Source organism: Diadema setosum, chromosome 11, assembly GCF_964275005.1.
Source record: "Diadema setosum chromosome 11, eeDiaSeto1, whole genome shotgun sequence".
Lineage (NCBI taxonomy): Eukaryota > Metazoa > Echinodermata > Echinoidea > Diadematoida > Diadematidae > Diadema > Diadema setosum.
Genome location: NC_092695.1, coordinates 20371165 through 20387223, shown reverse-complemented (window position 1 = coordinate 20387223; position 16059 = coordinate 20371165). Strand labels below are relative to the sequence as shown.

Sequence of the window (16059 nt, the reverse complement as noted above, 5' to 3'; positions counted from 1 at the left end):
AAAATGTTGTCATTTCGTTACAAAATAATCATTTCATCGACGAAATGACTGATTTCGTAACGAACTATTCCATGCGACACTTGGCGCTCTATGGTTTTTGTCCATGGTTTAAACCATGGTTTCATTTGTACCACCTTCATGAATTCGGGCCTATGAGTATTGGGATCGATAATGCCGACAAGGTGAATCAAAATGGGGATACACATGTACATACGTCACGTGTACGTAGAATATTGTCATCATGACTATTATAGTGTGAGAATACCAGTACGTGAGTGAAACAGGTTTAAATTAATTTGCAGACATTAGGCTGCGTTCACATAGAAGTATACTATTCGGGTATTCGGGGCTCGTTTTCGAGGGCACGCGAATAGCTTGAATCGAACGATAGGATTTCCTCACACCGGTTCACATAAGAGGGCACTATTCGAAAGTACCGAATAGCTGCGAATAGTATAGCAAAGTGGGAATCGAGCTTGTTCGATTTTCTTGCAGCGTATACTGTCTCTCGTTTATGAAATAATGACAATTTTGGTCTGGATTTGCCCTTTAGCAAAAATAAGCATGTAGACTGACATTCTGATGTAGTTTAGAAATTGTTAATAAGATTTGATGGGATGTAGGGGGAAGAAATCCTCACTGCATGGGATGGTGAGTTGACGGTGTGGGTGATGGTGTATTCGGTGCCCGAATAGCGAATAGCGAATACCGAATACTTCTATGTGAACGCAGCCTTACGTATGTCGGACAACAGCAGCTGTAATGAGTAAACAATAATATAGTATTGTACTACTGAAAACCCTCGCATGGGCAGATGGGACAACAGCTGTATGCGAACTGAATACCATACGTACAAAAGGGAAGGAAACAAAAACAACAACAACAGATCATTCCAAAATCTCAGGGAAAGCGCTGTACATACATGTATATTTGGATACATGAATAAATAAACAGATCCTATTATTCAGAGAAGGATGTACTGCATGTCCCACCTCCGCTCCCGATTCAACCCTGCCGGAGTTTTAAACGCACTGGTTGCATGTGTAATTTGTATTGTTTGACAAGGTGGAGGAAAACAGTGGAAATTATAGGCGTTCATGCATATAAAGAGTAGAAAGAAATGAAACAAACAAAGTGCTTGTTGGGGCGGGTGAAGAGGACGGAGATGGGATAGACAAATATTTCATAGGCACGTGCTAAAAAAAAAAAAAAAAAAAAAAAAAAAAAAAAACGGCATGTGAAATGCTAGACTGTTTTAAACACATGCATATGCAATTCAGTTTTTACAAGGTGGGTGAACTTGCGAGGAATTAGAGGTAGACAAACGACCTTCTCGGTCAAGTTTTACCGGGCATTGACTTACAAAAGGTACGAAAAATGTGCGGAGCAGTTCACGCGTCCTGTTACATAACAAGTATATAGAAAAATTTGAAAACAGTTCACGCGCAATGTTACATAACAGGGGAGGTATACAGGACGGATCAAAATGCAGATTGAAATTATAGCTGATCTGGCTATAAAGCATGTAAAGTAAGTGGTTGAGGTGACTGCACTCGATTAGTGTGTGTGGGGGGGGGGGGTTGTAAGGGATGCATAAGGAGAACATACACGTAATGACCCTCTCGTCGTTTTCTAACTCGGGTTGAAACAATTGCATATGATTGGGGAAAAAAATCCATGGGCATTGTGAAAACGGATACAACTGAAGACATTATGAGTATTGGGAAAACGACAATTAGAATCCAATTAGGAGTACACATGTATACATACATAAAATAAATGCGTCTTATAGTGTGTGAATACCAATAGGGGAGTGGAATAGGTTTCAAAGACACCGAGACCTTCAATTGAGGGGTATAGACCCTTAAGGCTGCGTTCACATAGAAGTATACTATTCGGGTATTCGGGCTCGTTTTTCGAGGGCACGCGAATAGCTTGAATCGAACGATAGGATTTCCTCACACCGGTTCACATAGGAGGGCACTATTCGAAAGTACCGAATAGCTGCGAAAAGTATAGCAAAGTGGGAATCGAACTTGTTCGATTTTCTTGCAGCGTATACCGTCTCTCGTTTATGAAATAATGACAGTTTTGGTCTGGATTTGCCCTTTAGCAAAAATAAGCATGTAGACTGACATTCTGATGCAGTTTAGAAATTGTTAATAAGATTTGCTGGGATGTAGGAGGAAGAAATCCTCACTGCATGGGATGGTGAGTTGACGGTGCGGGTGATGGTGTATTCGGGGCCCGAATAGCGAATACCGAATAGCGAATACCGAATAGCGAATACCGAATACTTCTATGTGAACGCAGCCTAAAGGAGACCTCCGGATGATTTTTTTACATTTGAACATATATAAATTAGTTATACTAGGTACAGAGTTTCAGGATTTATGATGATTGAGATAAAAAATAAGAATGTTTTCGAAGTTTATAACAAATTGCAATGAACAAGGATGATGACATGGCAGCCTCACCATAAGAATGCATGAGATGTGGCTCAAGGAAGCAGCACAAAAGAAGAAGGCACGCATAGATTACACACAGGTGACCTTGCAAGCATGCGGTATTGTAAGGCTGCGTTCACATAGAAGTATTCGGTATTCGGTATTCGGTATTCGCTATTCGGTATTCGCTATTCGGGCCCCGAATACACCATCACCCGCACCGTCAACTCACCATCCCATGCAGTGAGGATTTCTTCCTCCTACATCCCAGCAAATCTTATTAACAATTTCTAAACTGCATCAGAATGTCAGTCTACATGCTTATTTTTGCTAAAGGGCAAATCCGGACTAAAATTGTCATTATTTCATAAACGAGAGACGGTATACGCTGCAAGAAAATCGAACAAGTTCGATTCCCACTTTGCTATACTTTTCGCAGCTATTCGGTACTTTCGAATAGTGCCCTCCTATGTGAACCGGTGTGAGGAAATCCTATCGTTCGATTCAAGCTATTCGCGTGCCCTCGAAAAACGAGCCCGAATACCCGAATAGTATACTTCTATGTGAACGCAGCCTAATGGAATGACACTGCTACATTTCTGAGATATGTGAGGCTCCTATGTCATCATCTTTGTTCAGTGTAATTTGTTTAAGGTTTTTGAAAGTACTGTTTCTCTGCTCAAGAACCACAATAAATTCTACAAATCTATACATGAAGCTGTTGATTTATGTACTAGAAATTATGAAAATCGTCCGGAATGCCCCTTTAAGAACTGCACAAAGAATGAGTGTTATTTGGATTCCATAGCGTCTTATAATGCAAGAATATGTTAAACACATTATGAGTATAAGGCAAACGAAACACTCTTAAGGAATACACACAAGTGGATATCAATGGAGGGTGTATGGACGAGTTCTATGCACTCTCTATGCAATTAGGATAAGAAGAATCATGTGGGAAATTACTGTAAGTCGCCCAAGTGCCTTCAGTATCCTTCTTTAAGGGAGATACACAACAGAAATGTATACATACAAATCGTAAATTTAGCTGGACGCATAACAGACATCGGTTTGATAGCATGAAAATAAGTCGTTGACATAACACAAAATTTAGTTCCTCATTGGCAGATTAAAAAAAAGAAGATAACATACACTACTCAGTATTTTTTGAATGGGGTAATTATAAGTTTGAGCATGATGATTTCAGACAAAAACATGCGAAATTGGAGGAATGTGGAGGACATGCTATGTATCGCGTCAGTGACTTTAGTGACAGTTTTGGAGTGAGGCTTACAAACAGCAATGTATTGAATTCACAATTCAGTTGATCTCGTAACTGACAACAACAGAATTATAAGATGAGTCACTGCATACAAAAGGAGGATTTTTATTATAATTTGATATATAATTCAACAATAAATTGCAATATTATTTAGGGGAGATTTGCTATATAATTTACCATTTAATTTAGGGGGAATTAGGGGTAAGCCACATGGCGACTGGTTTGAAGTGAAAACATGAGAACGGATAATTAAGACAGAGATTCAGAGTCACCAAATACTTCGGCAGGAAAATAAAAGTAATAAGTAATAAGCATCTAGAGTTACATGTGATACTTATTGTACTGTTTGAAGTATGAGATAGAGAAAAAATATGAATGGAGCGAAAATAATATCAATTCACATTAGAGACGGGCTGTAATATCCAAGAGTAAAACAAATTCGAATGATACTAATCTCACATGTTATTCCTTCCAGTCAGTTCAACGGTCGGCGTTCCCTCCATTTCGTGAACTTTTCCTGGTTTGGAGGATGACTTTGGTTCCAACTACCTTTATCCTGGTCGATAGGTCATTGTTTTTCCTGATGTTGTATGCCGTTGCTGCCAGTCTCCCTCTCTCACGCTTCATCTTCGGGGGAAGATCAGTACGGATGGAAACTCGACTGAAGGGGTACGGGGCTGGAGAGGCGTCACTACCAGGAGGTGGGGGTTGCTGGCCTTGGTCACGGCGTTGGCGGGGGCGATGCTCGTAGGCGTTCATGAGCCGGTCTCTATCCGTCATGCGTGCGAATCTTATGATGAGAGCCGGTGGCTGGCGTCCAGAGTCATGGGGTCCACGAATCGCTGGGGGCAAGCGATGAGCATTGATGATGGGTATCGACGAGGCCTCCGTTGGGCTGCGTTCACATAGAAGTATACTATTCGGGTATTCGGGCTCGTTTTTCGAGGGCACGCGAATAGCTTGAATCGAACGATAGGATTTCCTCACACCGGTTCACATAGGAGGGCACTATTCGAAAGTACCGAATAGCTGCGAAAAGTATAGCAAAGTGGGAATCGAACTTGTTCGATTTTCTTGCAGCGTATACCGTCTCTCGTTTATGAAATAATGACAATTTTGGTCTGGATTTGCTCTTTAGCAAAAATTAACATGTAGACTGACATTCTGATGCAGTTTAGAAATTGTTAATAAGATTTGATGGGATGTAGGAGGAAGAAATCCTCACTGCATGGGATGGTGAGTTGACGGTGCGGGTGATGGTGTATTCGGGGCCCGAATAGCGAATAGCGAATAGCGAATAGCGAATAGCGAATACCGAATACCGAATACTTCTATGTGAACGCAGCCTTGTGGAGATGTTCAGGAAGTTGGTAAGTACTTCTTCTTCTTCTTCTTCTTCTTCTTCTATTATCTTCAAAGGGCTATAAACTGCAGCCTATCGCGAAGATGAATACAACTTGTGTGCACGATGAGAGGAGGGGTGTGGGCTTAATCACAAGGTGTGATTTTAAGATGGGTCATTAGGCTGCGTTCACATAGAAGTATTCGGTATTCGGTATTCGGTATTCGCTATTCGCTATTCGGTATTCGGGCACCGAATACACCATCACCCGCACCGTCAACTCACCATCCCATGCAGTGAGGATTTCTTCCTCCTACATCCCAGCAAATCTTATTAACAATTTCTAAACTGCATCAGAATGTCAGTCTACATGCTTATTTTTGCTAAAGGGCAAATCCAGACCAAAAGTGTCATTATTTCATAAACGAGAGACGGTATACGCTGCAAGAAAATCGAACAAGCTCGATTCCCACTTTGCTATACTTTTCGCAGCTATTCGTACTTTCACTGTGCCCTCTTACGTGAACCGGTGTGAGGAAATCCTATCGTTCGATTCAAGCTATTCGCGTGCCCTCGAAAAACGAGCCCGAATACCCGAATAGTATACTTCTATGTGAACGCAGCCTTAAGAGCTCCTTGAACTGCTCAGGTGAGACTGCACAAACTACAGAGCTTGGAAGTTTGTTCCACTCAGGTATGGATCAGGTACTTCAGTGACAACTTCATGAATGTTTTCGTTGTGTTTAGGTGGTACGCCATAGACAAGGAGATTCTGCTTCCTGTCATGTATTTCGCTCAAGGTAAGTTTTTCATTTAATTCCTCGATTTTGTTGTCGATGTAGATACGCAGCTGAGGAAGGATATCCCTCTCCACTGTGCACAGCCGATCAGAAGCATCAGTTAGACCCGTTTTCAGGTCAGAAACAGTCTTTTTCGTGCATGCAAGGTCATTCTTGAGCGAAGCTATTTCGTTCACTACAGAGTCGAGTTTTGTGTTTACCTGACTCGTGAAGGAGCGAAACATGTCCTTGATTTCCCTCATGAATGAGAGAAGTTCAGGAGGCGCGGCAGCTGTAGGGACCGCATGGTCGCTGGACTGAAGCAGGGACGCAATGCTAGTCGTAGACGTAGCTGAAGTGTTGGCGGGCGAGGCTCCGCCCATGGTGCTGCTCGTGGCGCCACAAGTAGATCCGCTGGTCTGCATAGCTCCCTGTGTGCTTGAATTTCGAGTAACACATCCACTGAGATATGACGGTTCCTTTCTCGTATTTGATGACGGTTGCTTAGGTTTTCCACTTGTCTGAGAGCGGAAATTATAATCCCTTCTCCTTACATCCATAATGTGAAGAAATATGATCCAAATACAGCGTATTTCCACCAAAATTCGGAATATAAACGGGAGCTCTCTACAAAAGCGTTGTCGCTATACTCCGACATCACGTGATCAATTCATCATTATTCTTGTGCGGTTGACAGCCTTGTAACATGTAAACATCTTGGCTGCACATGCTAACCTGTAAATTACTCAGTGATACAATGTACAAGTAAATGTATTGGATTTAAACTGTATAAGATTTCAGTAGCGTGGAAAAAACAAATACTGATGATAATAAAGTTGACAACAGAATTGATGTATGTGAAAGCAAACGAAACTCTTTAGAAATCGCATCACAAAATCCGAGGAATTTATTAGAGTTTAAAAATCACAAGACTGTAGCCATGAGCTGATCCTTCTCATTCTATACACTGAAATGAGAAAAAAACAACAACCCTGCACGTGTACTTGGACATTGGCAATAGGCTTACTTATTACAAAATACCAGTCGTTTGTGAAAAAACCCTTCTCTTTGTCTCTTGTTTTTCGCTAACTCAGATTATTCATGTCAGCCTTTTCCGCCACCACTCAACGGGGCCATAGCCTGCACGCAGCAACTCGGAGGACAAATTTGCAGGATGTTTTGCAGCAGGAAGTACATATTTGTGGAGTTACCGGAACAGTATTACAACTGTAGCCAGGGGAGCTGGCTGGCCGGATCAACCGGTACACCAGCTAAGATGCCGTGGCCAGACTGTTCACGTAAGATATTTCTAGTACCAATTCAGCTGAAAAAAAAAAAAAAAACTTCCTTATTTTGTGTGTGAGTGTGTGTGTGTGTGTGTGTGTGTGTACCAAGCATGATTTTCAGAAACAGCACTATTTGAATACCAGACAATCCGAATATAATCTTATCAATTAAAATACCATTGCACTTTACACAGAAACGGATGTTGACTGTAGCTCAGTGCGATCTTGTAGTAACACAGTTACCATACTTTTTTTGGTAATCCACGACTGTCTTGCATATCAGTACTATGGATGTTACAGTATTGCATTTTCCTTAGACTAGTTCAAAATATGGGCCAATTCATTTGATATTTAAAAGTGAATCTAAAGTGACACTTTAATCTAGTGTAAAATAATAAAAACTTCATCGCAGTTGAATAAAAGTAGATAAAGATGGTTAAAGTAGATATTGGGTTCAAAATTCATGAGTCAAAACCATTGGTATTGCTGTAGCAAAGTAACATAATTTGAACAAAAGATATATATATGCCTTTCCTGTGTACTTCTTTCACAGAAAAGAACTCAGAACATGATAACATAAACAAATAGTATTTCTTTTTGTCCGATTGATATCAACTGACATAGAAAAAAAATACAACTGTACAGCAAAAACAGGATTAGTCAACGCGCTAATTCCTGTAAGAGGCTTAATTAAGGAGTTCGTTCAACCCACCGAGCAGAAAAGGTTTGACCAGACAAGGTGGTAGATGGTACCTCTATGAACATCCCCAGGTAGTATGTGGTTCCAAATTGTGGTGTCAGTAGAATTTTACTGGCCACTTTTCATCATGATTTGTTGGAACAAACGTAAAAGAGTCTGCGCACGCCAAGACTATTACACGCACCACTAGCACTGCTACAGGCGCCAGTGCCAGTGTAGCCTTTAAACAAGGCGACTCGCTCTGCGTGCCCCCGTATAGCGCGTTTACCCCACAAACCTGTTGGCCGGCGAGCGGAGCGAGCCGCCTTTATCCACTCGTTCAGGGATGTGTACGCAGAAAATACACACGGCACCAAGGCAAGCCTCGTTAATATTAAGTAGTGTGCCGTGTGTGCCGTAGTGTGCCGTGTGTATTTTCTGCGTCAAATTTGTACGCAAATTTGTCAAAGAATATAAAGCAGCAACAACGACAAATGTACACATCCCTGAACGAGTGGATAAAGGCGGCTCGCTCCGCTCGCCGGCCAACAGGTTTGTGGGGTAAACGCGCTATACGGGGGCACGCAGAGCGAGTCGCCTTGTTTAAAGGCTAGTGCCAGTGCTGCGTGTAGTAGTCTTAGCGCGCATATACTTTTTCTTCGATAAACAAGGGTTTTGCCTGCAAACTAACTTTTCACGCCAAGCCGGGCTCGGTGTAGTGTAGTTTCTAGCCGTTTTTTATTTCGTCTTTATTTCAAGAGTTCAAGCAAGCCGAGTGAGAGCGCATACCTGGTGATTGTGACGACCGAATCGCAATCACTGGGTGTGTGCTCTCACTCCACTTAGCGCAATATATACAACGGGCTTCTGCATAATACATAAGCTGCAACTCAGAGAAATAAAGACGAAAAAACGACTAGAAATTAAGACTAGGGTCGGTAAACGCTTGTCGCTATTTGGAGCACTGAAAACGACAAACTCACACAGTTTTTGGATTTATTTCATGAAGAATTCATCAAAACTGCATAAAACTATATATGTACATGTTGCTAGAGATGTCATCCATTCAGTGGGATTCATTGTAAGTTATAATATTGTGCATGGTTACCATGGTAACCGGATGCCTAAAGGTGACTGGTAACCCCCAAAATGCCTCCTGCTGCTGCAAACATTGTTTTTTTTTTCTTATAGATGCAATAAAAAAAACACATTTTTTTTATTGATTTTCAATTAAAAAGTTTTCCCTGTTGCCATGGCAACCAGTATTATCCAATCAGAATTAAGCTGTCAATAACTCAAAACCTAAAGCCCAATTTTTCATAAAGCTCAATAAGCATGTCCTTCCTTCTGCATAAAGTGTACGACATCAGGTATATGTGAAGAATATTTTGAAGCATTATCAAGTTACTGCAAAATTTGTAAGCAAAGGCATAATAAACGGCCATTGAAAGAAAGATATCATTCTCGAATTGTAAAATGCATGAAAAAGTTGCATCCGTCGTACTTTAAACACAAATTTGACTTCAAAGCATAGGCAAATGTATATAGCTTTTAATAATGTATGGACACAAATTTCCCTTAAAAATAAGATGAATACAGAAAGCAAAGCCAATATTCTATAGTAGCTCTTTCGAGTATTTACAGAGCGATGGTTATTCAAAACAATCCTGGAAAAGAGCTGAGGAAAGCAATTGATTGTTTATGTTCTTAAAGGTTGTTTATGTTCTTAAAGGAAGTTTATTCAAGAATACCGATAAATTCCTTTCTAAAGAAGGAATATACACGTGCGCTGGATTATCCATCAAAGAATTAAGCGTACTTTTGTGTTCGTTAGCTATTGTAGAAAAAAAAATATACATATATAATTATATATATATATATATATATATAGAATAAAATGAAATATCATGATATGTAAATTTTATTCAAAAAGTGCAGTAATGAATATTAATGCTGAGGAGAGAATGAGGGAAAAATCTTGGGCGTCTTTTCCCTTTTTATCCAGACTAATTTTACAGTGTAGAGCTCATCTACAATGAGTGATGTGCACGAAAGGCAAAAGAAACAAACCTGTCTAAATTCCAGATATTTTTGGGAGTTACCAATCACCTGTAGGCATCCGGTTGCCATGGTAACCATGCACAATATTATACCTTACAATGTATCCCATTGTATTGCTGACATCTCTAGCAACATGCACATATATAGTTTTAAGGCGTTTCGATGAATCCTTCGTGAAATAAATGCAAAACTGTGATAATTTTGTCATTTTCAGTGCCCCAATAGCGACAAGCGTTACCGACCCTAGTCTTAATTTCTAGCTGTTTTTATTTCGCCTTTATTTCTCTGAGTTACAGCTTGTGTGTTGTGCAGAAGCCCGCTGTATTGCGCTAAGCCGAGTGAGGGTGCATGCTCAATGATTGCCACAAAAAAATAGTTCGGGCGTCACAATCGCTGGGTATGCACTCTCACTTGGCTTGCTTCAACTCGGAGAAATACAGACGAAATAAAAACGTCTGGAAACTACACTACACCGACCCAAGCTTAGCGTGAAAAGTTAGTTTGCAGGCAAAAACCGATGTTTGTCGCGGAAAAAGTCTTTGTACGCTAAGACTATAACACGCACCACTGGCATTGGCGCCTGTAGCAGTGCTAGTGGTACGTGTAGTAGTCTTAGTGTGCGCAGACGCTTCCTCGAAGAATATGGTCATGTCTCAACTAAAATGGCCTGTAAAATTTCATTGATACCACAATTTGATATCACATACTACCTAGGGGTGTTCCATAGGGTCCAACCGACCACCCCATGCAGACAAACCTTTTCTGCGGGGTGGGTTGAACCACCTCGCAGAAAGTCACTTTTTATGGGTCGCTGCGCCTGGACTAGATGGAAGTCATGTTATACCTAAACCAAACAAACCCACTCAAGCTCTCCGCAGCTGCCCTCCAAGCCTCGGTTGTCCTCTATTCTTTGTCCCATCCCCTTTACCCTTTCTTTTTCCTCCCTCTCTGATTTTTCTCTTCCTCCCATAATCTTATTTGTTTACATCCAAATCAATGCAAATATAATATTACAAAACAGAAAAATCACACTTTTTACGCAAATAAAAACATTGTTCTATCCAGGAGGTACTAAATTTCTTGCGTAAATAATGCTTTCTTGAATATTGAAATTAAACTTAAAATTTCAACACCAGGCATTCCAATCATGAAAAATTCATCATTAAAAAGAGAGAGAGAAAAAAGAAACACACACATACGCACACACACACACACACACACACATAATAATGACCATCATAAACAGAAAACCCAAGGATAACATGTGTAGGCATGCCATGTTCAGATATCAAATGAGGTATGTTATCAAATCTAAAATAACGTTTGTTAGTTGCCGTTAACTTGACTATGGTACAGGCATTCCTTCTTTGATTTCAAGTTTTTCATAACAAAAATTCTTGTACAGAAGATATAAAAATAAATGAAGACTTTATTCTATATTATTTCTTTCAAATAGATAAAAACATACTGTCTACTGTATTACCGAACAATGTACACTATATATATATATATATATATATATATATATATATATATATATATATATATTAATTGCGAATACCATTCACCTGTTTCAAGTGGCTGTAGGATTTTATTTCACCTACCAATATGCATTTCAGATTTTTTTCAATTGAACTTTCATCCACTTAACCCGAAACAGGCCGGGCTTCTTTGGCTAAGCTACTTTTTTTTTCACAAAGAAAATTTATTCATATAAACATTCAGGTACAAAATAAAATAATGTCACATGCAGTACATAAAGACAAATGATCGAAATTTGACAGGTAACTGCGAAACAATCAAACAATGTAGATACGATTCCAATCAATATTAGATACAAAACCTTTGGTTTTCTCAGACATATATTCGTCTACTTTCTTTGCTTGTCATGCTTGTTTCAAGAATTGACAAAATTGGCTAAAATGTAACGATTTCTTTTTATTTCTGACAGAAAATATGAAGTAATTTGCGTACAAATAAACCACGTTGTAATATTTTGGATTTTCTGTCGAACCAAGTATAAAGGAACTTTTAGTAATTTGAATTTTATTCTGTAACATATTTTTTTTTTTTTTTTTTGTATTTGAGCGATAAATTTTTGGGTAGCGTTACATTCCCAAAATAGATGTGCGATTGGTTCTGTGGAGCTCGAACAAAACGTACAGAGGTGTGTGTCAGATATCCCCATTGCAAAAAGTAATTTGTTAACACCAATATTTCTATGTAAAATTTTGTACTGAAAATAACGAAGTCTTTGATCAAAGTAGATGTATAAGGAACATAATATATTTCAGTCCAGTCTAAGTTTTGATTAAAAATTTCTTCCCATTTCCTTTCTGACTTAGGTGGTTGAAATATCCTCTCACATAATATTCGATGTATATATCGACATATCTTAAAGGGACTGTACAGTACTGGTTGAGGTGGGGATTCATGTTTTGAACATTCCTAAGTGAGATAATGAAAAGCCTCCTATGAAAGAACATGTAATTTTAAGAAGGATTCAACATTTATTTGATGAAAATTGGTTTTCAAATGGCTGAGATATCCAAAAAAGTGCTAATAATAAAAGGCGACATGCCACAACTTTATTAGGATCTCTTTGTTTCACCTTGTTTTTGGATATCTCAGCCATTTCAAAACCGATATATCGAATAAACTTTTTATTATAACCTTAGTATATGTGTGAAGTATATAGCTAGGTTATATGCACGCAAAAGAAAGTAGACATTGACTCAGTGGCTGCAATTACCGGACTGCCTTTATTTCAGTCTATGTACATCTTTTATACAGTGAGTTCCATGGGAACGGAAGGGGTTGTGGTCAGCAGTGGTCAGTAAGGAATGCATCCAGTCTAACCACTGGCGTCTTACAGCAGATAAGAGAAAGATGATAGATATTGTGGCATAGGAAGAACAGAGAGTTACTGTTATCAGAGAGGAGAGAAAACAGGGCTGGAAGTAGAGAGGGTGAGAGCAAGAGCGGAAATGATAGTACAGTAGTCTCAACCTCAGACTTACATAAGATCAGTTTATCACACTCCTCCCCCTTAGAATTGTTTTTGGTTTTTTCCAAAAATGGTTCTCATCAATTAACACAACATTATTTAACCCAAAAGTGAAATCTTAATTCTTTTGAATATCAGTATCTTATTTGAATATTATCCCCAAAGCTTCCAAATGTCAACATATCCATATATAATACATTATCTAATCAATTCGGTCTGTTCGACTTATTTTGCAGTTTGTTATATTCTGAAGTCACCTTTCTTATATTCAGGGAGGTATAACTGTGTGTGTGTACCACGTCAAATGTATCAACACACGAAAACCAAAATTATAATGTCCAAATGAACTGTCCATTTGAGTTCAGCTGTGAAACAAGGAGTTACAAAATCATGCTTTCTTAACTTTGAACTTAATTTCAACCTTGAATTGTCCAAAGTGTCCGGCATTTTTACAAGTGTTATTTACAACTGCCTCCTCAATGTGGTATTGGCTCCCCAAAGCGTTCGGGGTATTTTCGCTGGCGGTTAGACCTGCGAAGTGCCGGTGCTTCGTCATCATGGTCTTGTTGTGCGTTGTTGTTCCCCTCCCCACGTGGATGAGGAAGGAACACATCCGCGGTCATATCGTCGTTGTTATAGCGACGTCGGATGTGCTCAATGTGTCGCCTGCAGATGCGATCATCTGCCAGCCTCAGCGTATATTGGACGCCGTCGATGGAGATGACTTCGCCTGGCATCCACTGCGGACCGCTGGCGAAGTTTTTCACGTACACGCGATCTCCGATGCAAAAATCGCGAGCTTTAGCACGCTGATCGTGCTTCTGTTTCTGATCATGTTGCTTTCGCTGAACGCGCTCCTCCATGTTGGGTTTCACACAATCAAATCGCGAACGGGGAATGCGATTGAAGAGAAGTTGCGCAGGAGGGGTCCCGGTTGTTGGATGAGGTGTGATGCGGTATGCCATCAGAAATCGCGACAACTTCGTTTCGATTGTGCCGTTGGTCATGCGCTTCATTGCAGCTTTGAAGGACTGCACTGCCCTCTCTGCCAGCCCATTTGATGATGGATGAAAAGGTGCAGTGCGAACATGACGGATTCCATTCAGCTGTAGAAATTGCTGAAATTCGTCGCTTGTGAACACGCTTCCATTGTCGGTGACAATAAGCTCTGGCAGGCCATGTATCGCGAAGGTTTCGCGTAGCTTCTCAATTGTGATTGAGCTGGTTGCCTTGTAGACTGGAAAGACATCCATCCACTTCGAATGCGAATCTACCAACACAAGAAACATACGGCCCATGAATGGCCCTGCATAATCCAAGTGGATTCGTGACCATGGCTTTCGTGGCCACTCCCATGGATGAAGTGGTGCTGCTGGCAGCAACTTACGAGATTGCTGACACTCCTTGCAATTTTTCACTTTGCTCTCCAGGTCACCATCCATCCCAGGCCACCAGAAATAACTGCGAGCAAGCGATTTCATTCGCGAGATCCCGGGATGAGCTTCATGCAGCTCCTCAGTGAGCTGATTTCTCCCTTGTGGAGGTATCACAACACGTGCTCCCCACATGATGCAGCCATCATACACACACAACTCATCCCGCCTCCTGAAATAAGGCGAAATTTCCTCATCACACTTTAACGGCCATCCACGAAGAACATATTCGCGCACTCGCGACAAAGTTGGATCCTTCGCGGTCCACTGCCTGATCGATGTCGGTGTGACGGGTGTTGACTCCAGGTGTTGCATAACTAGCACGTAGTCTGCTGGTTTGGGGATGCGCATACTAGGGTCCAGCTTTAGCCGTGCTAGCCAGTTCCTCCCCAGTAAATTCGGCCCATCACCTTCAACAACTAGCAAGGGAAGTTCCAGGACCTGGGCATCATGCCTCACATTCACTTTGCATGCGCCCACTACCGGTATTTTGTCCCCTGTGTAAGTTCTTAACACCACATCAGACTGTGACAGCTGGGGTTGATGTTTCCATGCCCGATAAGTTGCCTCGCTCACTATCGATAGGGTAGCTCCTGTATCGATCTCCATCACAGTGTTATTATGGGAAATCCCCAACTCGAGCAACATCGGAGCCTCCTTTTTTGGCGATGCCTGCGCCTTGTGCATGAAGTACTCTAGCTCCTCCATGTTGTCCCTGGGTGGTGTCGACTGTTCCGCGCTAATCTCAGCTAGGAACTGCGTTTGGACCTCCGTTCTCTGCCCGGAATTAGTCTTGCTCCGGCAGACTTTTGCAAAGTGTCCACGCTTTCCGCAATTATGGCAAGTGGCGTCGACTGCTTTGCACTTGCCCTTCTCGTGCCCCTGTCCACAGCGATAGCACGAGTTGCGATGTTGAGCTCCGGTTTTGTTCTTTTTGTGTCCTGCCTGCTGCTTGAACACTTTGTTAGTCGCACCATTTCCGCGTGGAGCCTGTGTTGATTGAAGATCACACACATTTCTTTCTGCCATCTCCACACTTGTCGCAATGTCAACGGCCTTAGTGAGATCAAGCTTCTTCTCAGCTAGAAGAATACGTTGGATCCGATCATGTCTGATGCCGCAGACTAATCGATCGCGAATCATCTCACCTAGAGTAGAACCATAATTGCAGTGCTCTGCCATTGACTTTAGTGCAGCTATGAATTCACTGATTGTTTCTGAGTCTTTTCGGAAACGGCTGTTGAACTTGCACCGTTCAACAATCTCACTTAGTGCTGGGGTGTAATGCTCCGTCATTACCTGGACAAGTTCAGCATACTTCTTGTCCGCTGGCTTGGCTGGAGAAACAAGACTGCGAAGAAGACTGTAAGCTGCTGGCCCGATGACAGTCAGCAATGTAGCTTGCCTCTTCTCCTCTGCTTCAATCCCATTGGCTTTGAAGTACAGGTCCAATCTCTCTATGTATTGGCACCAGTCGATTCCCTCTCGGAATTCTTCAATATTTCCTACCAGACCAGCCATAATACAGAAGTTTAATCCTCGTCGCCAGTATTATAACCTTAATATATGTGTGAAGTATATAGCTAGGTTATATGCACGCAAAAGAAAGTAGACATTGACTCAGTGGCTGCAATTACCGGACTGCCTTTATTTCAGTCTATGTACATCTTTTATACAGTGAGTTCCATGGGAACGGAAGGGGTTGTGGTCAGCAGTGGTCAGTAAGGAATGCATCCAGTCTAA

General features: G+C 41.1%; 1 protein-coding gene across 1 annotated transcript; it reads right to left on the bottom strand.

Moving 5' to 3' along the window:
* Positions 1 to 13359: 13359 nt before the first annotated feature.
* LOC140235340 (uncharacterized) lies at positions 13360 to 15837 on the bottom strand. The gene has a single exon (XM_072315368.1). The coding sequence runs from the start codon at positions 15835 to 15837 to the stop codon at positions 13360 to 13362; it is 2478 nt and encodes an 825-aa protein (XP_072171469.1).
* Positions 15838 to 16059: the final 222 nt, after the last annotated feature.

Coding starts and splice junctions, on each gene's coding strand:
- LOC140235340 (XM_072315368.1), bottom strand. CDS start 15,837: ATGGCTGGTCTGGTAGGAAATATTGAAGAATTCCGAGAGGGAATCGAC.